This window comes from Gekko japonicus, unplaced genomic scaffold (genome assembly GCF_001447785.1).
Source record: "Gekko japonicus isolate JY-2015 unplaced genomic scaffold, Gekko_japonicus_V1.1 scaffold27, whole genome shotgun sequence".
NCBI classification, from domain to species: domain Eukaryota; kingdom Metazoa; phylum Chordata; class Lepidosauria; order Squamata; family Gekkonidae; genus Gekko; species Gekko japonicus.
Window position 1 is genome coordinate 855,060 of NW_015172002.1, and position 17,866 is coordinate 872,925.

General features: G+C 39.1%; 1 protein-coding gene across 1 annotated transcript in view; it reads left to right on the plus strand.

Annotated features, from left to right (window-relative positions):
• TMEM62 (transmembrane protein 62) overlaps positions 1-17,866 on the plus strand; it is a 53,076-nt gene that overhangs the window by 2,525 nt on the left and 32,685 nt on the right. Inside the window, exons 2-7 of the mRNA XM_015420055.1 lie at positions 6,248-6,359; positions 7,221-7,358; positions 8,919-8,964; positions 9,407-9,548; positions 14,740-14,864; positions 15,235-15,357. Of these exons, the coding sequence (XP_015275541.1) occupies positions 6,248-6,359; positions 7,221-7,358; positions 8,919-8,964; positions 9,407-9,548; positions 14,740-14,864; positions 15,235-15,357 (686 nt within the window). The remainder of the gene's footprint in view (positions 1-6,247; positions 6,360-7,220; positions 7,359-8,918; positions 8,965-9,406; positions 9,549-14,739; positions 14,865-15,234; positions 15,358-17,866) is intronic.

A 17,866-nucleotide genomic window follows, 5' to 3' on the forward strand; every position in this document is an offset into this window, starting at 1 on the left:
AGCTTTATGGATGAAGGAAAAAAGTAAAATCCATATCTACAAGAATCCTCATATACCTTCTAGTGTTTTTAACGGACTCCCCCAAATCCGGTATCAAATTACTTGTCAAAGCCAGAACCGTGGTCTAAACTGTAAAAAACACAGATCTGATACTTCGTGGTGCAGAAATTATACAAAAGCAAGGATCTGAGCCATAGTTCCTCACAAATTCATGTTATTTTTACACTGAAACAAAATAAAGCCACCATCATATTGTAGATCATATCTTGGTCTGTAGGCAGCACCACAAAACTCATGCATCCACTGCTTCATGGCACTGCAATGGTGCAAAAATGTGGTTCCAAAGTACAGATGTGGTTCCAAAGTACAGATGGATCCTGAGGATTTTATTTATTTATTTCATTCCATTTATATCCCACCCTCCCCGCACGCAGGCTCAGGGTGGCATTTTTGCATTGGGTCAGTCCAAACTCACCATCAAATCACATATCATGTTCATAGTACAGATTGCCAAAACAGTAATGATAACACAGTATACTGAGTACAGTAAACAAATAAGCACTGTATAAAGGAAAATTATTTGTAACAAAAGCAAAACTAATCACAATAAAAAGGGACCACATATATCAGTAAAGCAAGATTACATCATAAAATATGCCAGTCCATACATCTCTCCCTTATAATAAAGCAGTAGTGGGGACCAACGTTCTAAAATGCCCGCCTTTAGTGTTTGGCCGGAAGAACTGCCACTCAGAAGACACTGGCTGGGTTGACTGGCTGCTTTGTGCAGTCCCGCCCAGCGTTTCAAAGTCTTTTGCATATGGAAGCTGATTGGACTTCCCTCCATTCCACACCTCAAACTCCCCCCCCGCAAGGCAGTTGGAATTGCCAGTTGCATATGGAACCTACTGTATTCTGAGGTAAAATATGTCCTCACTCACAACACATCACTTCCCCTTCAAAAGAAACAAACCCAATAACACAATCATGCCACATCACAAAGAAGACAGATCACACCACAAGCAGAATACCACAAGGCAAAAAAAGATAGGAAAAGGTGCCAGCAGTCACCCCATTACTGCCACAGATGGTGTGCAGGTCCCAGGTTCATGTTTTAAAAGCTGCCTGGGGGATTATGGACCATTCACACACTTTCAACCTTAACATACCTCATAGGGTAGTTGTGCGGATCATACGGGGGAGAGGAGAATGATGTCAGCTGCTTTGGTTCCCACTGCAGGGAAAGACTGCCCTTTCCCTAGGCAGAGGCGGGGGGGGGGGGGATGTAAAACTTAAGACAGACAGGCAGATAAAGGTTGGCTGATGGTTGCCTGGAAAGGACATAGGGTTGAAGCCTGCTGAGGGTGGGGTCTGAGGAGGAGGAGGAAGAGGGGGACCTCAGACAGATACAATGCCATGCTGCCCACACTCCAGACAAGCTGTTGCCAGTCTCCAGGTGACAGCTGGAGAGATCTTAAAGCTTTGGTGCTACTTCAAAGTTCCCCAGGAGCCCAAAACAGAGTAGTGTTTTGGAAAATCTTTAGGAATTGTTTGGTGCATTTATGATGGGGCTCCTGGGGAACTATTGTTGCCAATCTTGGCCCAGCAGCCATCAAACCATTCTCTTCAACCCCCTGCTGTGCAGCTGACTTTCCCCTAGGGTTACCAATCTCCAGGTGGGACCTGGAGATCTCCTACTGTTACAATTGATCTCCAGATGACAGAGATCAGTTCCCCTGGAGAAAATGGATGCTTTGGAATTGTTAAAAGGTCACAAAGCTCACCAGTCCTAATGCTCCTATAAAGCTGGGCTTGGAACATGTTCTCAAATGGTCGGTAAGCCTCAAAAATACAATCAGCTGTTGAAAGCTTAATATACTGTGGTGAATATCTGCTAGACACCATAGCACAGAAATTCTTAAAGTAACAGAAGACTAAAAGCCCAATTCCTATTTCTACTCATGTAACAACTAATTTCTGTAGATGGATTACAACACCTCACAAGTAGCAGCCAATTTCTAATGGTTGCTTGAAAGCCATAAAGATGAGATATTTTAAGTCCAAAATTGCTAACAGTCCTATTGCTATGTTTACTCCCAAAATAGTAACTAAGTTCTAAAGATAAGTTACAGTGACTCACAAGTAGCAGCCAAAATAGCAACTAAGTTCTAAAGATAAGTTACTCACAAGTAGCAGCCAAGTTCTAAAGATTGATTGAGACCATAAGGGTGAAATGTTTTGAGTTTGAAAATCCAGAATGCTTCATGTTGTCTTAACTTTCTTTGGACATCTAAGCCAGTATATTGGTGAGTTCTAAGTATTTCCAGTACCACAAATTTGAAATCATTTGGAGAATGCTTCATATTCATATAATGCTGAACTAAAGGGTGAGTTTCTTATACAAGACCTATGTTCAATCATGCGAGTTCTGACAGTTCTGGTTCATATTCCTACATATAGATATTGACAAAGACATCTTAAAAGGTACACTACTCGTCTACTATAACATGAAGAAAAGAATTTCAAATCATATACAAAATTTCTGCTGGGAATCTCAATTCTATTAGTTTGCCAAACCAGAGGGCAGATACAACACCTGCCACATGGAAAATGGCCAATAAGTGTCACTGTTGTATCAGAGTTGCAGAACTGGAAGTCAGAATGTACTACTAAATCACAAATATTTCTAGTTCTTCTAAACCCTATAAAAGGGTGATTTTGACAATCAGAAATACTCTCCACAATATGCCAATGCTTATGAATGATGTTTTTAATTTGAGATGCCAATGGTGTAAAGTCACAAGCACAAGATAAGGAATGTGGTTGCTGACTACGTCCTGTCTCTTTAAACAGATTTGAACGTTCAGTGCTGGCAGCCCTAACTGCTGCATGTTGAATAATCTTTGCTGGATAACCTCTATCCCTAAACTGTTGAGAAAGTTTACAGGACTCCATTTCATAGTGTTTATTAAATGTGGAATTCCTTCTAGCCCTCACATACTGTCCATATGGTAAATTTTCACGTATATGTTTAATATGGTGAGATTGAAAATGGAGGTGTGACGTCCTCCTTATTGGGGAGGACTGGTTTCCCTTTAAAAGTGTTCTTTTTATTCTGTTTATCTGGGTATATAAGGCTGCCACCAGGAAATTTTAAGGATTTCCAAACCTTTATACTTTTACTTCTGCTCTTACTGGTTTGGTAGACCAAGTTCTAGGCTTACGAGGAACTATGTGGTCCTTAGGAAGTATTTCTTTCAGAGCTGGTATACTTGAATAAAAGAGGATTTATTGAAGTAATTCATAAATAAAAGGGTAGAACAATGTAACTAGTAAGGTGTAAATACTGAACAAATGCTTGGTGTATCACACACAATCTGCTCCCTTACTGACAGGGATCTTTTCAAGTAACTTTGTATCCCTTGTTTATCTCCATGCCATATAGGTTCACTGTCTTTTTCCAGTCTGTTATAACACTCAGACTTTACTATAACATTTCTTCAATTAAACTTTACGTTTTCATAGACTTAGACCTCAGATCTCTAATCATATCTCTCAGAACAACCTCAGCTGTTCTTAACTGCTTCCACACAGAACTACTTGAACTTATCAACTGTCAAACCTGTAACTGTAAAAGCCTGACTGACATACATCCTCATCCACTCATATTCACTTCCAAAACCCCTCCCCCTCTCTGTCAACCACCAATCATACCACACTTGCCTCTCTCAACCACTCTAGTCTATCTACCACAGCCATGCAACCAAACTTTTAAAGACACACACACACACAGAAACAAGGAATCATTACAGGAGGTATGAATTTTTATCAATGCTTTTAGAAAAAGGTTTAACAACCAGGGTACCTGTTGCTGAAATGAAAACTGTAGTATCAAGGAAATCAATGCTATCAGGGCTACTCTGAAAGGAAAATTTAATAGTTGGATGTACTAAGTTAAGTCATTGTACAATCTCAAAAATATGAATATCTCTACATAAAAAGAAAAGATCATCTATGTATCTCTTAAAAATTACAATCTGAAGTACATATTATTATCCGAATTTGGTCTCAAAAGTTGGCTACATGTATTATGTCCATATTCACATATTACACCAGGAAAAAAAAAAACATAGACCCACTGCTTCATGGCACTGTCATGGCGCAAAAACATGGATCCTTATGAATTCATTGAATTTTTGTGGGGGTACCACCAAACCACTCATCATGTCCATGGCCACAGATTGTACTACAGAAATAATGGATCCACTGCTTCATGGCATCACTGTGCTACAAAAACATGGATCAAAAATGTTGGAAGAGAAGGCTTGATGCTGTCCCTTAGCCTGAAACTCCAGAGCGGGGGTCTTACAAGAGAGTCAGTCAGGTAGACAGGCACACTATGGGTTCCTTCCTGTTTTCTCTTCTGCCTCTGTCCCTTTGATGTGTAGACTAATAGCTCTTAGGGAAACTGCCTTCTCACTTCTTCTCTCTTCTACACACAGACAAAGAAGGAGCATGATGCTCCCATCTTTGGCACCATGCGTGCAAGGATGCTGTCTCCATCCGCACCCATCTTAGGTAGTTAGAATAGAACACATACATTTCTCAACTCAAAACAGTTCAAACTCATCAACAGCAGCGAATTACAACCTCAACTGAATAAAGACAGTTCCCTTTCACAAGTACTTCAGCAGCAATTGCCACCACAGCACAAGGCACTTCACTGTGTAACTGAAGGTAACCTGTGTGTATAGAAGATATGGATGCTAGCCTCCAGGTGGGACCTGGGGATCCCCCAGAATTACAGCTCATCTCCACAGTGTAGAGATCAGTTGCCCTAGAAAAAATGGCTACTTTGGAGGGTAGACTCTATGACATTGTACCCCACTGAAGTCCCTGTCCTCCCCACATCTCCAGGAGTTTCCCAACCTAGATCTGGGAACCCTATCCCCCGCCAGTGGCCAGAGGGGATCTGGCAACCCTAAGGGAAGAAAAGATACCCGGTTAGTCAGGGCTTCTTGAAATCTTGACGAGTGACTACTAGATTGTTGTATAACCTCAGTCTCAAATTTTTGAGGTTGGCTCTGCCACCAGGAACAGCCATTTGGAGGTTGAGCTACCACTATGTGTCTGTTTGGCAGAATTTGGTGTTTCATGAGCCTGGGCCTTCCTTATTTCTAGGTTAGTTTTGCTGTAGCTAATTTATGTTCTTTGGTTCATGTATCCCATGAGCCTTTGTTTGCTTGCTGGCAACCTAAGCATAAAAGTAAATCTGTGCCCTTCAGATATACCTTTGGTCTGGATTCATACCTTTCAGGCCGTCTATGTGCCAGACACTTAGCCTAAACATTAGAGATTAGCACAGAGGGCTCAATAATATCTGAAGAGAATAGGGGGGGGGGATATATATCTAGGTAAAAGTTAATTGCTGATCTTACCATTGGTAAGGGGGTGGGGGTCTGGTTTCCATCATGGACCACCCCATTCTGCTTGGCATCTTGCACTGTATCCTCTAGGTGAGTATAAAAATAGTATGAAATTGAGCATTTGGGGCTGCTTCTTCAACAACCCCTCCTGTAGGGCTTGGTGAGCATACAAGGAACGTTCCTTCTACTTTTGTTTTTGGGGGTTTTATACAACTGGTTCTATTCTTTGTTCATATTTTACTTTGGTTACTTCAATAAAATAGTATGTCAGCTTGAAGCTGACTGTACTGTTTTTCTCTCTGTAGTAAAGTCAATCCCTGGGTTAGTCACACCAACCCTTTGGACCTCCACAGTCAGAATTCCAAAGGTGCCTGCAGGCTCAAAAAAGTTTGGGGACTTTGCCTTAGAGTCTCAATGGTATACAATAAGTGAAATGGAATCCTACAACACCCATCCTCTGTTGCTACTCTAGGACTCTTCTCCTAGACTTTATGGTATACCACCAAGGGCACTGATCTCTGTAGTCTGGAGATCAGTTGTAATTCAGGGAGATCCACATTGAGGTTGGTGACATAAGTTGAAGAGCAGTGATGTGACTGGATAGCCATGTTTTTCTGATAATTAAAATTTAAAAAGTGAATTTCTGTTTTAATATTCATAAATTAGAAATGTACTGTGAAATTAAGCTATTAATGTTTCATGCCTTGATCTGTTTATGCTGCATTTATTTTGTAAAAATATTTAGGGTTGCTTCTATTACTGTTTTCTTAATTATATTCTTTAATAATTCTTGTATTCACTTTTCTCCCCTTTCCTTGTAGGTATCAGATCTACATATCAGTCAGTTTAGGGGTCCCAGTCGATCCTCTGATTTTGAAAAGTTCTGTACTGAAACCATTGATATAATTCAACCAGCTCTTGTTTTAGTAACAGGTGAGCAATCTACTTCTCCCCATCTCCCACCTTGCACCCCTAATTTCATTTTAGAATGCATTACAGCAATCTAGCCTTGAGGCTCTGAATAAATTAATGACGTTTTAGGTCTGGACCTAAAAGAAAGAGTTATACCCTTGTCACTAGATGGGTGAACAGCTCAAAGTGCAGAGATTAATCCAGGAGCACCCTGAAGCTAAACTCCGTGGGAGTCTCTTGTTGTCCCCCCACTTTCTCAGTCACAAGGTCTGAATATCATTGCTTCAGAGAACTAGCTAAGCAGGACATTGACCACCCTTGCTTTTACTACTCTCTGATGCTATCCCTTTGATGTGTAGATTGTTATTCTTAGGGAAGGTTTCCTTCCTTCTGGCTTCTCCCTCACTCCCCACACAATGCCACTCCTCTCCACCTTGGCAACATGAGAGTAGGGTGTCTTTCCTGCATCTCCATCCATCTAGCTAGTTCGACTAGATTAGAGAATCTCTCTCTTCTATCCTATCTAGAATAGAGTTCCTTAAATGAAAGGATTCATATTAATTTGCAAATATAAAGACACTCTGTATGTAACTTTGTTTCTTGCTGTGCTTCTGAGCCTTTGTGCACTCTGCTACCAATATAATCTGTCAGTTTCTGTTTCTTGATCAGACTAGTGTGTGACGAAAGGGTGACATTCAGGAATTAGCTTTTTATATAAATGATTTTAAGAAGGAATTTTTGATTTCTTATCAGTGAGATTGATGCAGTTGATCCGGCATTCTGTTCCAGGCCTATCACACTGATCAGCATTTGAAACATGTTGCATTCCATTATTGTGTATGATTTTTGAAGAATGTGCTTCTGTTTTCTGTTTGTTAACAGGTGACTTGACTGATGCCAAAGCAAAGGATGACATTGGCTCTGATCAGATAGAGGTGGAGTGGCAAACTTACCAGACAGTTCTGAAGAGGTCTAAGGTCATGGAAAAAACCAAATGGATCGACATTAAAGGGAATCATGGTAAGGGAGATGTCAGGCCAAAGCTGGACATATAGCGGGAGGGTTCCCAGATGTACTTCTTCACATGTCTGTTGATTCACTAGTGAAAAAAAGAGGTTGGGTTTGTTTGCTGGCTCTTTCCCCCCATAAAATTAAGTACTTGGGAGAAGAACCCTGCCCTCTTTTTTACCTAATGTGCAATCTTAAGCATGTCTACTGAAAAAACCAATTTTATTCAGTGACGTATACTCTAAGGAAAGTGCTCTTTGGATTGCAGCCATGACCTTACAGGGCTTTGTGGGGTTTTTTTGTATTTTTGCATCTGTGTGTGTTTGTGTGTGCGCACCCACCCATGCCTGGAAGTCATGGCAACCTCTGGTAACTCCAACTGGTGCACGGAGGACGTTCAGAGAAGTGGCTTGATAGCCTGCCTCTGCCCTCCCAGCCCTGGTATTCTCTGGAGGTCTCCCGTCCAAATATTTGCCAGGGTCAGCCGTACTTAGCTTCTGAGATCTGACGAGATCAGGCTTGCTTGGGCTATCCAGGTCAGGGAGGGCTTTGTTGTTTGAAGCATTTTTCTCCAGCTTGGCTCTGATACTGGAAGTGAGCCAGACTGTAAGAAAAATACTTTGAATAACTGTGTTAAAGTAGTGAAGACTTTAACCCTTCCCCTTAGCTGCATGCTCCATTTTCTCCAAAGAGAATAAATAGGCCCTTCTTATATTACAGGCGAAGGCATAAACTCAAGAATAAATACACATGGATGCCCCCAACACACTTAGTTTGGCTCTGAGACTATGTAACTGAGAAGTGCCATTGTTCAGTTGAATGTTGTTTTTTAGAAGCTATTGTAATCAGGTATTTATCTTGTCAATGGCAAACTTTAAAAAAAACAAAAACAAAAACCACATAATACCTTTTATTAGAAACTTTATTACAAATTTTAGTTATCAACTTTTATTTCTCTTCTCTTCTATTGGAGGAAACCTTGAGCAAATCTTCTGAATTTGCTCAACCACTAATTTTTCTCAATGACTTCAATTAAGGAAATAACATACAATGGATTACCATTGTGCCCATCCTCCAAATAATGTTCATTTCTCTCACTATTTTTTTAATCCAATCTCTGGATTAACACTTGGGTCTCTGATGTTTTTTAAGATTGGGCTTATCAGTCTCTCTGATGTTCTTAAGTTAGGGCTTGTCACGGTAAGCAGCAAATAATTTTTATTCTTCTATTTTTATCTTCTCTTGTCTTTAAGATTATAAGCCTATAAGCATGGCTTTGTTTTCCTAGTGATGAGGCAGTCTCTAAATAGTGAGAAGTAGTCTTGGCATTTGCTTTATAGAACAAAGCTTGGTGTTCCCAGGTTTATCCCATTTCTATTTCTATTTCTATTGTAAACCGCTCTGAGACCCAGTAGGGGGGTCATGGGCGGTATAGAAATCGAAATGTAAAGTAAAGTAAAACTCATTACAGTCAACTTGTGTAAGCCTGACCTCTCCCCCATCCCTTCAGCTCTCACAATCCTAAATTTGTTTTGAAATGTAGTTTAATATTGTTTGGGATTCTCACTGCAGATTCATTCAACATTCCAAGCCTGGACAGTGTCAAGAATTACTATAGGTAAGCCTGTGTGCCATGGTAAACTCAGAAGCCCAGAAGGAAACTTAATTGTGTGGTAGACAGAGACATTATGTTTGAACAAGGTATCTATTTTTAAGGAAATGTGACTCTTAAAGTAGTCTTAAAGATAACAGTTTAGAAGGTAGTCACCCACCCCACCTTTTTGCTCAGTTCTGTTGCTTCTTTCCCCCTTGCGGCTGCCACCATTATGGTATTCTGTGCAGCTCTGCTTCTCCATTTTTGCCCCTTCTGATGCTGGAGGAGGAAAACTCAATTGTACCTGTCTGTATTGAATTAAGGACAAGTACGGTTCTGCTTCTCTCACTTCTAGCCTTAAAAGGCTGCTAGTGGGAAACTGTACATTTGGGGGGTGGGGGTTCTTTTAACTTCCCTACTTGTTCCAGACTTTTCCGACTGTGATATCCACTTCTTGTTTTGGCAGGAAATACTCTGCATGGCATAAGGATGGCTCCTTCCATTACATCCACCACACATCTTTTGGCAAATACTCTTTCATCTGTGCTGATGCAACCCTTGTTCCAGGTCCCAAGAGACCCTTCAATTTCTTTGGGATTTTAAATGCGGTAATGTAAAAGGCAGCACATTGCAGCACTAAGCTGTCTGATGTGTGAAATGGAGCCTTAAGATTTTACTAACAACTGCATAAGATATAAAATCTGTGAAATCTTTAGAGAAATATACATGAGTAATTTGTGTTATGACTCCATAAATTATTATTTGGATTTCTTTGTGTTTAATTTATCAGTTTTTGTCTTTATGCTATTCTTTTGGATCCGGTAGTAGCTGTGTGTGTGTGTGTGTGTGTGTGTGTGTGTGTGTGTGTGTGTGTGTGTGTGTATTTCAGGTGCAGACTGGAATATACATTTTACATTGGTTCTGTTTGCTGATCCACTATCAGTTATGTTTAAAACCTAGTACTTCTTTCTATGAAGGGTATAGAATTATAGGTGGTAGGAGAAGCAGGCAGGGAAAAATAACCACATGAGGTGTAGCAGTCCTGATCTTTTGGGATCATTAAAGGTCCAAGGGAGAGCCTGGGAGGGAATTAACCTCATTTGAGGTTCTTATTTCCTCAGGACATAACTAGATCAAGATGGGTAGCCGTGTTAGTCTGTCTGTTGCAGTAGAAAAGTGCAAGATTCCAGTAGTACCTTCCTGAGCAGTAGACAAGAGCAAGAGTCCAGTAGCACCTTAAAGACTAACAAAATTTGTGGCAGAGTATGAGCTTTCATGAGTCACAGTGACTCGTTTATTCATGAAAGCGCATACCCTGCCACAAATTTTGTTCGTCTTCAAGGTGCTACTGCTCTTGCCTTACTGCTCAGGAAGTATCCGTTTATTACAAGTGGGAAAAGGGGTCCCCCCCCCCCCCCCCCCCCGGATCCAGCTGGGTGTTCCTCTGCTTTTGTGGGTTCTTCCCCACTGGCAGCCAGCTGGCTGCTGGTGGGGGGAAACCCTGCCCACAAAGGCCCCAAAACGCAGTGCGAGATGACATCACCCGAAGGGATATCATCGTGCTGCTGGCGTCATGTCGCAACACTCTAGTTTGTAGGCAAAACTCTACGGTAAAATCGGGCTCAAACCATAGAGCTTTGCCCAAAATCTAGAGGGTCACTGCATGACATCAGCTGTGCGATGACATCACTTCTGGGTGACATCATTGTGCCCCAAGTGCAAAGTGCGGGTGGCAGAAACTCCAGGAAAGGCCTGTCAATCCCTCCACCAGCAGAAAGGTAGGGCCTGACAACCCTAAGGGGGAACCTGCAAGAGGGGGCATTTTCCCCACCTTTGCATCCTTCCCTCTCCCCCCTTCTCTATTAATATTCCCCCTCTCTCTTTCTGCCTCCACCCCTTATTTATCAATCTTCCCTCACCCCCTCTTTCCACCCTTACCCTTCTAAGTAACTCTTCCCCCTTTCTTTTCCCACCCATTCACAGTCAATCATTCTCCTCTAATCCCCCCACATCTACTCAATTTCCCCTCTCTTTTCCCCACACCATCCCTTCTCAGGCAGTCTCTCACACCCTCTTCCCCATCCCCCTCTTTTCTCCTCCCACCATGGGAGCTGCAGCAGCTGTCCTTTTAAAACCTTCCCCCAGCTTCTAATTGGTCAGACTTCAGGGAGAAGTCATACTGGAATGGGGGTGGGGGGGGCATGAGGAGTCTTTGCTCCATCCTGACTGCTTTGCCCTGCAGTCTAACCAATTAGAAGCTGTGGGAAAGTTTTAAAAGGACAGCTGAGCCAGCAGCTGCAGAGACAGGGGTGAGAAGGAGCCTCCTCTTCCCACTCGCACGCCTGGCTCAGCTGTCCTTTCAAAACTTTCCCACCAGTTTTTAACTGGCCGGACTGCAGGGAGAAGCAGTGCTGGAGACAGGTGAATGGAAGCAAAGAACCACCCACTCCAACCTCCAGTGCTGCTTCTCCTCAAAGTCTAGCTGGTTAGGAGCCAGTGGGAAGACTGCAAAAAGACAGCCGAACCAGAGGCTACCAAGCCTTATGAGTTGGTGAGGAGGCTCCTTCTCACCCCCGACTCTGGAGCCTCCAGTTCAGCTACCCTTTTAAAACTTTCCTGCCCACTTCTAACTAGCCAGACTGCAGGGGAAGGAGCACTGGAAGTGGGTGAGAGGATTCCTTTAATCTAGCTGCGTCTTCAGTGCTGCTTTTCCTGTCCTCTTCCCCTTCTCCTGCATTTTGGGGTTTTTTAAAACCCTCTGAGGCAGGAATATACCTTTTACCCGACAAGACACAACTCTTGGTCAAGAATAGACATGTGTTGGATGTCAGCTACTATGGCCAATGAAATTTTAGAAGCGGAAATTCAACCCTCAACATTTGCAGACCATAACCTGATTATGCTTGAGCTGCAAGATACTCCCCCCCCCCAAAAAAAAGATGGACTTTAAATACAGCAATTTTAAAAAATGAGAGATTTATAGAAAACTCTAAGAAAGAATTTCAATTCTTTTTTTGAAAAGAACATACACCTGGATATGTCTGTAAATATAGTATGGGATGCCTTTAAAGCATTTGCAAGAGGATAGGTGATAAAAGAATCAGCAAACTCTAGAAAACAAAGACAAAAAAGTACTTACATTTACAGAAATTAATAAAAGAACAAAAAGAAAAAAATAAAACAAGAACCAACTAGCGAACAGAGGAAGATTAAGCTTAATCTTTTGCAGCATCAAATGAATAGTTCTCTAACTCAAGAATTAGCAAAAACAATTGATATATGCTAAACAGAACTATTTGGAAAACGCAAATAAACCGACCAGATGGTTGGCATACAAGCTGTGTAAGGAAAAGGAGAAGAACTATATAAGAACACTAGGAAATAAAAAGGGAGAAGAAAAAAACAACTTACAGGACTTGAAAGTTATTGTTCAACAATTCTATCAAAATCTATACAATAAAGCTGAAGCTACACAACAAGAAGTTAGACAATATATTCACAGAGGAACAAAGGAAACTATTAAATCAATCTATTTCATTAGCTGAACTGACAGAAGCCCTCAAAAAACAAAAGAAAGGTAAAGCCCCAGGTCCGGATGGGCTACCAGCGGAATTTTACCATATCTTCCAAGACCAACTAATATTCCCCTTAAAAGAATTATGTCAGAAAATAACAGTTGGACAGAAAATACCAGATACCTGGAATGAAGCCTTAATATCTTTAATACACAAACAAGGTACGGATGAGAAAGAAATTAAAAATTACAGACCCATCTCTCTTTTGAATGTGGACTATAAAATATATGCCTCTATTTTAGCAACAAGAGTGAAAAAAGTCCTGTCACAAACGATACACAAAGATCAAGCGGGTTTTCTCCCCAGAAGGCAACGCAAAAATAACGTACGAATCATTCTAAATGTTTTAGAATACTATGAAGCTCACCCAGAAGAACAATTGGCCTTAATTTTCCTAGATGCTGAGAAAGCCTTCGACAATGTTAGCTGGAATTTCATGTTGGAAATGCTTACTTGTTCACAAGTGGGCACAGAGTTCTTTAAAATGATTAAAGCTATCTATACGAAACAGCTAGCTAAGATTTCCATTAATGGGGACTTTCTCAGAATATTGAGATTCAGAAAGGGACACAGCAAGGATGCCCATTGTCCCCTTTGCGATTTATATTCGTGCTCGAAACTATGAATGAGGTGATTAGAATCAACGAACAAATTAGAGGCCTTAAACTAAGAGGGGAAGAATTCAAATCGCTGGCATTCTCAGACGATTTAGTCTTCATCTTAGAGAATCCCCTTTATTCTATAAATACACTTATTAACTTGCAACAAGAATATGGGACAGTAGCAGGTTTGAAAATCAATGTCAACAAAACAAAAATTATGACAAAAATATGACTGAGAAATATTCAATAGTATTACAAGAAAAATCAGGGTTTGAACTACAAAAAAAGCTAAATATCTAGGAATATCTAGGAATACTGTATGTTGTCTTCCCTATCCCCCACGAATATTGTTACTCCAAATGTCATGAGTAACTGTAAATCGCTCTGAGCCCGCAGGTATGTGGGAAAAAGCGATCAATAAATTGAAAGTATTATTATTATTATAACCTTGACCAATAAATGCAGTTCTTTAATGGAAAATAATTATATGGAAATATTGAAAACAATTTAAAAATATCTGGAAAAAAGGAAAACCTACCAAATTTTCTTTATGGGCAGAATAGCTACTATCAAGATGAACATTTTACCAAGACTCATGTTTCTTTTTGAAACCATACCAATTGTTCAAAATCAAACCTATTTTAAAGAACTGGACAAAATAACGACACAGTTCATTTGGCAAGGGAAAAGACCAAGAATAAAACTTAAAGCTTTACAAGATGCCAAAGATATAGCTGGCTTTGCCCTTCCAAATTGGCTTTTATATTACAGATCAGCTGCACTGGCCTGGGTTAAAGAATGGATTATATTGGGAAATGAAAGATTATTAAAATTAGAAGGCCATGATTTGTTATTGGGATGGCACACCTTTTTATGGTATGAGAAAATGGCTTCCCATAAATATTTTAAGCAACATTGGCTTAGAGCTGCATTAATGAAAGTTTGGGACCCAGTTTTAAAGCAATTTTATTTCAAGACATCAAGACTGATAGCTCCTTTGGAAGCTTTTACAAGCCTGAAGGTATATCAAGAAGACCAGACAAAACGATGCATGGATTTATTAGATTCACAATTTATTTTGAAACCAATATCCGATATATCATGGTGGCAAAAGGCAAAAGATGCATGATGAAACTGTTAAGACTGTTATGATTCACTGGGCACAAAATCTGGGACATAATATTGAATTAGACCAATGGTCACAGATATTGGAAAAAATATGAAAATTACAAAAGCAATTCCGTATAAAGATAATATCTATAAAATGTTTTATAGATGGTATGTTACACCTGAGAAATTAGCTAAGTACGGTTCTAAATGTTCTAATATATGTTGGAAGTGCCAAATCAAAGTAAGAAACTGTTAAGACTGTTATGATTCACTGGGCACATGTTTACTCAAAACTGGTACTTTTGGCCACTGTGTGACAGAGTGTTTGACTGGATGGACCATTGGCCTGATCCAACATTGGCTTCTCTTAAGTTCTTATGTTCTTATGTAAAACTCAAACTTGCACTTAAGTGTGTTTAGTGTTGCAGTCTTAAGATCCTAAAAGCCCAGTCTGTTTAAGTCTGTGCCACTGATATGCTTCTAAAATATTTGCTGCTGTTATTTCATTTTAGAATCAAATGGAAGAGCTGTCTTTGCTGGCTACAGAAAGTCATGACAGTAACCACACCATCTGGTTTGGTCACTATCCCACTTCGACAATCATCTCTCCATCACCAGGAATAAGGATGGTTATGAGGTAAATTGTTCTTTCCTTGTGGACAGTGGTAGTTCAACAAGAGATGTCTCCTGAGTCTGCCACCCTGGGCGTCTGCCTCTCACCATCCCCCTCCCCTGTCTCTCACCCATCCCTGCTCAGGAGCTAGGTCAGCTAACAATCCTTCCCTCCTCATTCCCCAGAAATATATAAGGATAGAACAAACCATGTTGTATTTAAATAACTTTTTTGCATTCCTCCTCCTTGAAACCTATTCTCCCCCACCCCCTACAAGCCTCAAAGAGGAGTGCTGTACAGGATTACACAACTGGACATACCCGATAACATTTTATTTTTCATGATCAGTAATTATTCCTTCTCCAGCCAACAATAACTATAATACTTTGCTTAGATCTGCTACAGCCTATTTATGTGGACACCTCCACACCCTGGGTGGTCTGATGCCAGTCCTACATACTCAGCACCATCATGGCACTCTAGAACTGGAGCTGGGAGACTGGAAAAATAATCGGAAGTAAGTAAAATTTCCAGTTTTCCAAATTTTATAGTGATGTGATCAGCACAAGAATCATTCCATCATGAAAACCAAAAACAGATTCTAAATGAACCAATAACAACATGTGAAATAGTAGAGGCGATCAAAAAACAAAAGAAAACTCCAGGACCTGATGGTTTACCATCTGAATTTTATCAAAAATTTGAAGATCAAATATTACTCCCATTAAAAGAAGTCCTACAGAATATACGTACAACAGGTAAAATACCTGATTCGTGGAATCAAGCAGTCATCTCATTGATACCTAAACCCAAATCGGAGGGAAATTTAATTCAAAATTATAGACCGATATCTTTACTTAATGTGGATTATAAAAAATTTTCAAGTATTCTGGTGGCTAGATTGAAAAAAGTTCTGGTGCAAAATATCCATTCAGATAAAGCAGGTTTTTTGCCAAAAAGATACATGAGAGACAACATAAGGACCATTATAAATGTTCTAGAATATTACAAGCACCACCCAGAAAAACAATTAACGTTGATGTTTTTAGATGAGGAAAAAGCATTTGATAACTTATCATGGAATTTTCTGACTCAAAAATTAGAAATAAGCGATTGTGGAACTAAATTCCAGACTATGATTAATGCAATTTATAAAGAACAATATGCACAGATTATGGTTAATGGTGACTTAACACAGAAGATAAAAATTCAGAAAGGAACAAGACAAGGATGCCCTTTGTCTCCATTATTATTTATATTCGCAATGGAAACTTTAAATGAGCAAGTAAGACAAGATGAAAAGATTCAAAGTCTTAGAATAACAGGTGAAGAATTCAAGTTATTAGCCTTTGCGGATGATTTGGTATTCATTAAAACCCCAAAGATTCATTTGCCCAACTAATTAAAGTTATATTAGACTACAGACATATTGGTGGACTTAAAATTAATTTGAAAAAAACCAAGTTGTTGACAAAAAATTGCTCTTCAGATACAATAGAAGAAATTTAAAAAGTGTCCTCCATGGAGATAGCTAAAAAAGTTAGATACTTGGGTATTACAATAACCAATAGAAACAGTAACTTAATAGAGGATAATTATAATAAACTTATGTCAGACATAAAGAAAGATCTAGATAAATGGAACCATCTACAACTCTCATTAATGGGAAGAGTGTCTACTGTAAAAATGAATGTGTTACCAAGATTTTTATTTCTAGCACAAAATATCCCTATTCTAAAGAAAAACAATTTTTTCTTAGAGCTGGATAAAATCACAAGAAAGTTTATCAGGAATTCAAAAAAAGCTAGAATAAAATGGAAATTACTACAAGATACTAAAGACAGAGGAGGTCTTGGAGTCCCAAACTGGAAATTTTACTATCAAGCCGCTGCATTATGCTGGATCAAAGACTGGATTAATTTGCAAAATGTGGGAACATTGAAACTAGAAAGTCACAATCTAAGCATGGGGTGGCACGCATATATCTGGTACGGGAAAGATAAAATCCACTCTAACTTCCATCAACATATAATAAGAGGATCTTTAATAAAAATATGGAACCTGATAAAAGGAAGATATTATATAAAAATCCCAAAATGGGTATCACCCCTGGAGGCATTTATGAAACCTTCTCTAACTAACAAAAATAACAGAATGTTATGAAATACTTTTAGAAAAAAATAATAACTTAAAAAAAGGAAAATTGTCACAACACAACATACAGTTATCATGGTGGCAGTATTTACAATTGAAATCTAAGTACACTAGAGATAGGTCTCAAGGCATCAAAAGTAATAACAATGAATTAGATAAGATCTGGTTATCTTCCAATGATAAACTTATCCAAAAATTGTATAAATTACTATTAGATGATTATATGCTAGAAGAAGCGATCAAATCAGTGATGATTTTGTGGATGAGGGATATAGGTGGCAATATAGAAATTGATACATGGAGTAAAATCTGGAAAACATCCAAAATGGTGAAAGCTATTACTTACAAGGAAAATATTTTTAAGATGTTTCATAGGTGGCACTGGTCACCCGAAAAAATAGCAAAATGTTACAATAAAAATGACAACAAATGTTGGAAATGTAAGGTTAAAGTTGGTACTTTTTATCATATGTGGTGGAACTGTACAAAAATGCAAAAATACAGGCGAAAAATACAGAGAATAATATTGGATATCACGAATGTAGAATTAAAATTAAAACCAGAATGTTACCTGCTTAATATTTTACCAGAAGACATAAGATATATGGACAAATGTTTGATAATTTTAATAATTACATCTGCTAGAATTCTTTTTGCAAAAAAGTGGAAATCTGAAAAAAATACCCGGTGAAGGAGAAATAATTAATAAAATTTTGAACTTAGCAGAAATGGATAAATTAAACATATCATTGCAAGATAAAGATGATAAAGTTTATTTGAAGAAATGGTTGAGAGTATATGAATAGATAGAGAAAAAGAGAACTTAATAGACTCGAACTGTATTTAAAATGTGGATTTGTATATATGGTATA